The sequence below is a fragment of the Lichtheimia ornata genome, assembly GCF_029851405.1.
Source record: "Lichtheimia ornata isolate CBS 291.66 chromosome Unknown scaffold00232, whole genome shotgun sequence".
NCBI classification, from domain to species: Eukaryota; Fungi; Mucoromycota; class Mucoromycetes; order Mucorales; family Lichtheimiaceae; genus Lichtheimia; species Lichtheimia ornata.
The window spans coordinates 1-6,346 of NW_026695551.1; the positions used below are offsets into that span (position 1 = coordinate 1).

The following is a 6,346-nucleotide window of genomic DNA, read 5'->3' on the forward strand; positions in this document are numbered from 1 at the left end:
GGGAAAAGGCTGAGAATCTCAAAGTTGAAAATCGAGGGGATTTAACGGGGTTGCCCCAAGGTGATGTGCTAGGGCGAATTAGACGTAAGTCTAACAATTCTTTTAGTTGTTTGCGCAACTCGTCCAGCCCCAAAGGGCTCATCTTGAAGGGTGGTCGATTGATTGGTTCGGCATCTCCAGTGTCAATGATATGTGCTACATCCCGTTCACGAGGTAAACCAGGCAAACGGTCTTGAAACACGTCCTTGAACTCATTGAGCAATGCATCAATAGACTCCTTGTCAACGTTTTCAGAGGGCTTGACATAGCAAAGATAGAACTCGGAGATCTTTTTGAGGCGATCATGTCGTTGTAGTTGCCGATCCGAAAGCAGGTAGGCCAAATCGGGAAAGGTGCGTTCATGTTTGGGACGAAGCAAATACTGATGACCATTCTTGTTGATTTGCCAAGTGTCGACATCCCATGCTGGTATTGGATTCACAGCTTTCAACCAGTCGCGTCCGAGGATAACGTCAAACTTGGTATCCAGCACAAAGGCATCGACGCTGTGCTTGTACCCCGCAGCATCCAACACCAAAGTAACTTGTTCATCAATCGACAATGTGTGTCCACCAGCAGTTTCAACAGCACGACCAGGCACCTTCCTTCGAGTTTGACCCATGACCACATGCGACGAGACATATGAACATGTAGCAACACTATCAATCAGGGCACTTACAACAACACCATTGCAAACAATAGAATACAAAGGTAACTCAGTCTCTTTTATTGAATACAAGGCATCAATGTAAGCTTGATCCTGATTCACGGCATTGTGGTCTATGCTACTAGTTGTCACCGGTTGAGAATCTTGATCATCCTTGTCATCCAAATCGATAAGCGTTGCTTCTGGGACTTGCGAATCTTGCTGCACCATATGAAGAGATTCTTGAGAGCGCGGTAAGGATCTCTTCACTCCTTCCGCGCTTTGCCTTTTAAATCGCCAGCTTGTTGACCACGACCAGCACCACGAGAAGACGAATTGAGTTGTGATGGACACAAACGAGCGACATGGCCCATACCACCACAATTGTAACATTGTTTGTCATGCATGCTACTTGTTGGGCGATAAGACCGAAAGCGTGGCTGTCCACCATTGTTGCGCCATCTTTGTTGAAAAGGGCGGTTGCGAATGACATCAAGATCCATAGGTGCGACACCATCAGAACGCAAGTATTCAGGAGGTCGTGTATCTTGACGAGGAGGTGTTGTGTTGGACAACAACTCATGACGAATGTTGCGTGTATGTGATGGTTGCTAGGCAACAAGGCAAGGTTGATTTCAAAAGCAGGCTCAAGTTCAATAACAAGAAAGATGACAAGGACTGGTAACAAGGACAAAGGTAACAAGGAACAAAGATAAGGACAAGAGCTACAACGATGCAAGGGCTAATCTATAATAGAAAGGGTGGCCGTTAGGTACACAATCACAACACGTCTGTGCAAGATCACGTACCAAGCGACAAGACAAGGACAAGGATCAATGAGCAAGATATCAAGGCTATGACTAAGCAAGGACAAGAGTAGAGCACAAGGGCACAAGATAATCAGACTGAGGTTTATTGAATACGAATGATAGCTTATTTATACAAAGGAGAGAGGAATGGCAAGAATGAGACAACAATAAAATATGTGAATAAAGCATCCATTGATGGTTCGAATGATGATCATGACACTGCCCTCCCCTTTAGGCTCGAGTTCGTTAACGAGAGCGGTCTTATGGCCTAGGTCGATTTGGGAAAGAAGCATGGAAGTCACGAACACAGTCGTTGGCGTTCCATAAATTATCCTCGGGCTCCCACGTATTGTCGGCAGGGTTGTCGTAACCTTTCCATTTCACCAAATACTGTATCCCACGATGGCGGATTCGACTATCCAATACACGTTCAACTTCGTAATGTTGCTCATCTTGAACTTCAATGGGAGGTGGAGGTGGTTTTGAACGACCAGGTATGTCCGGTAGACTTTGTGGTTGTTTTGATAATAAGCTTACGTGGAACACAGGATGAATGTGCATGGAGCTTGGCAATTCGAGACGATACGCATGAGAGCTGATTTTCGCCACTACCTTGAATGGGCCAAGGTGAGTATGGTCAAGCTTCTTGGATGGTCGAAGGGTACGTATGTTGCGTGCCGAAAGGAATACCAAATCACCAACAGCAAAGGAAGGTGTAGGATTATGACGATCATCGTACTGTGCCGCTTGTTGTCGTTGAGCCATGGCTATTTCATCCTTGAGTACATCGTGCAGTTCTTGTAATCCTTGGATCTTGAGGGCCACATCGTCTGAAGGTAAGGCATTGGATATACTTGGAGCAGCATGCAATGTAGTCGAACGAGGATTGTAACCATAATTTGCATAGAATGGCGCGTGGCGTGTAGACGATTGTATGGCATTGTTATAACTGAATTCGGCAAAAGGTAAAAGTGATGCCCAATCATCCTGCTGGTAATTGACGTAGGCTCTTAGATATTGTTCCAGGATACCATTCACACGTTCAGTTTGACCGTCAGTTTGAGGATGAAAGGCCGTAGACATGCTTGATTTGATCGATAATGCTTGCAACAGGGATTGCCAAAAGGAAGACGTAAACAAGGAACCACGATCGGAATGATTTCAGAAGGTAAGCCATGAAGTCGAAATACCTCCTTTGCGAATAGGTTGGCGAGACCCGCAGCATCGATGGAGTCGTGACAAGGGATGAAATGCGACATCTTCGTTAGCCGATCCACAACCACCCAAATGCAATTGTATTGTTCAGACGTAGGCAACCCCGAAATAAAGTCCATACTTATAGAAGACCAAGGAGTGTTTGGGATTTGAAGAGGATTAAGATGACCTTGACGTGCTTGATGATCGACTTTTGTGCGCTTGCATGTATGACAATTTGCAACGTAGCGATTGACAAAGCTTCTCAACCCAGGCCAATAGAATGATCGAGAGACTAACTCACTAGTCTTAGCTCTTCCCAAATGACCTGCTGTTTGAGAATCATGATGTGCTTGTAGGATTTCCATTTTCAAAGCGTCGTCATCCGGAATGTAGACCCTGTTGTTCCAAAACCATAAGTCCCTTTCATCGTCAACGTGAAACTTGCTAAGCTTTTTCCTCAATTGTTGTGGAGCCGATGATGGTGATTGTACCATTTGCTTGATGTTTTTCAACTTGTCGTCACGAAGCATCGCTTCCTTGATTTTACTCACGAATGCTGGGTCCACTGGGCAGGATGTAGAAGCATTGATCACGATCTGATCTTCTGAGAACATGGATTTGACGGGTTGCTTGTCATCACCTCCCCCTTCCGAAAAAGCCATGTCCGATCTACGAGAGAGGGCATCGGCTTTTGGATTTTGTGATCCTGGGCGGTATGTAATGATGAACCAATATGAGCTGAGTTGAAGTGCCCAGCGAGCTTGACGGCGACTAAGATCTTTGCATGATTTAAAATACTCGAGATTTTTGTGGTCTGTGAAAACGGTGATCCTGTGCTTGGATCCTTGAAGATAATGTCTCCATACTTGGAAACTCTCGACGATGGCCAAGAGCTCCTTGTCGTAAATGTCATAATTGACTTCACTTTGGTCGAGCTTACGGCTGTAAAATGCAATAGGGTGTGCAACGCCTTGGGGATCTGGTTGATTCAAGACTCCTGCTGTAGCGAAATCTGATGCGTCTGTTTCCACTATGATCGGCTGAGAAGGATTGAAATGCTGTAGAATAGGAGCTGTGGTGAAGCATTGCTTGAGGGTGTTGAAGGCTTTCTCTTGGGTTGATGTCCAATCGAACTTGGCATCCTTCTTAAGTAGATTGGTAATAGGTGTAACAAGCTTGGAGTATTGGTGGATGAAACGGTGATAAAAGTTTGCAAAGCCTAAAAAGACTTGAACATCATGAACCGAAGTAGGTGTTGGCCATTCCAAAATGCAACGCACTTTTTGTGGGTCCATAGATATGCCAGAGGTATCAATGTGAAAACCAAGGAAGTCGATTTCGGTAATGTCGAACTCGCATTTATCCGCCTTAGCAAATAGCCCAGCTTCGTGTAATCTTTGCAATACCTTCCTAACGTGTTGATCATGCTCTTCCTGTGATTCACTATAGATCAAAATGTCATCGAGATAAACGACGACAAACTGGTCTAGATACTCGCGAAGCACGTCATTCATGAAGGATTGGAAGGTGCCCACGGCACCTGTGAGCCCAAAAGGTAGTACGCGGTATTCAAATTGCCCGTATCGACAGCAAAAACTAGTTTTCCACTCTTCACCAGGTGCAATACGTATCCTATGGTATGCGTTGCGTATGTCAAGTTTGGTGAAAACGCGAGCTGAAGCAAGCCGATCCATCATCTCGTTGATTAACGGTAGTGGGTAACGGCATGGAGCTGTAATTTTGTTTAACCCTCTGTAATCCACGCATAGGCGTAAGGATCCATCCTTCTTTTTAACGAATAAAATTGGAGCTGCAGCAGGACTCGATGATGGTTGAATGAATCCGTTTGCCAAATTCTTCTTTAAGTAATCGGACAACACGCCTAATCCATCTTGCGACAACGAGTATATGGGACCAAAAGGGGGTTTTGAACCAGGTTCTAATGGTATGCTGTGATCAACTCCTTGACGATGAGGTGGAAGTGTGTCGGCTTCTTTCTCACTAAAGACTTCCTCTAGATCTCGGTACTTGAATGGAATTGTATTATCGGTTGACGGATTTTCATTTACTGCAACCTCTGATAAGGAAATGGAGCCTTCAGCGATATCCACAATTGCTTGGGGAGTGGTAGCTACCAGAAAAAGTTCATCTCCTTCAGCAAAGCATTCCTCAACCCCAAGTGCGTTTGCCCATTGAATTGCTGATTGAGTGTGCTTTTGTGGTATAGCCTCAACAACTGGTGGTGCAGCCAAACATTGTGTTGTACAAAGATTTGATGAAAATGATAGACGACGACATGACCAATCGATGGAAGGATTATGGTGTGATAGCCAAGGTATGCCTAATATCGCCGAATAACGGCCCAATGAAGCCACTTTGAATATGATTGTTTCCTCATGTTGGCCCAAACGCATCCTAACGTCACATTCATGCGTTACTAGGCCTGATCGAATTTGGCTACCATCCACGGTGCTGACTTGTAAAGGTTTTTGGCTCTTGATTGAAGGAATGTGATTTGCATCAACAAAAGAAGCGTCTATGAAATTTTCCATTGCGCCCGAATCAACCATGACTTCCAATTGTAGTTGCTGATTTTCAAAGAATAAGATAGCCGACAGGTGAATAGGTGTCCTTTGACGTTGTTCGGCATGATTGTTATGTGACACAGTGCAGACGAGGGTAGGGCAGAGAGATTTTTTAAAACAAGCATTGCTTTTATTTGTATCACCCAGAGAATACTCTCTTATAGACCCTGGGCTTGTTCTTTTCCCTTCTTGTTGGGACACCTTGCAGCAGCATGGCCTTCTTCACCACAATAGAGGCACAACCCCAATTTGCGTCGGCGAGCCTTCTCTTCATTTGACAAAGGCTTGTAAGCCTTTATGGCCCCAATATCCATATCCGAGACATCAGGTGATTGAGAAGTTGAAGTACGTGGAATAGGGCGAGATTTTGCAATAAAGGACATGGATTGCTGCTGGTTTTTAGGATTAAAGCCTCGTTTTCCATCATGTTCACGCATCTTGTTGTCGAGATCAATAACCCGGTTGGCATAGTCCCAAATACTGGTAGGCATATCCCTTGTAGCCAACTCGCGCCGAACACGATCATTCAAGCTTTTTCGATAAATAGCCAATAATGGCTGACTGCTCCAACCAATACGCATGGCCAAACGACGAAATTCAGCTGTATGTTCTGATGCAGGTCTTGAACCTTGTTTGAGATCAAGGATCTTGTCTTCAGCATTCTCCAACTCGTTGACCTCCCCAAAAGCCGTTCGAAACTCTTCCAAAAACAAAGGAAAAGAGAGCATGCAAGGGTGTACATCAGGTGTATCAACGCACTCCAAAAAGGGTTGACACCATGTAAACGCATGACCCGTCATATACGAGCACATGTACAACAGCTTGGTAAGATCGTTCGGAAATTTTCTGGGATACATCAGGGTGACCAACTTGACATGAGAGATAAAATTCGACACATCTTTGACAGCACCAGAAAAGGTTGGAGGATTCCCAATGCGCATTGTGCTGAATGAAGATGAATGATAAAAAATAAAACAAAGGAACACGAAAAATGAGTCTCTTTGAGATTGATGTTTGTTCTGAAGACGATGCTCCAATGCTTTTATATCTTAATTCTAGTATCGGGTGTA

General features: G+C 44.6%; 1 protein-coding gene across 1 annotated transcript; it reads right to left on the bottom strand.

Annotated features, from left to right (window-relative positions):
* On the bottom strand, window positions 1-661 carry O0I10_013083 (uncharacterized protein; the record flags this gene model as incomplete). Its single annotated transcript, XM_058492933.1, has 1 exon — window positions 1-661. A coding segment is annotated over one exon (661 nt), but the record flags the coding sequence as incomplete, so codon positions are not given.
* Window positions 662-6,346: the final 5,685 nt, after the last annotated feature.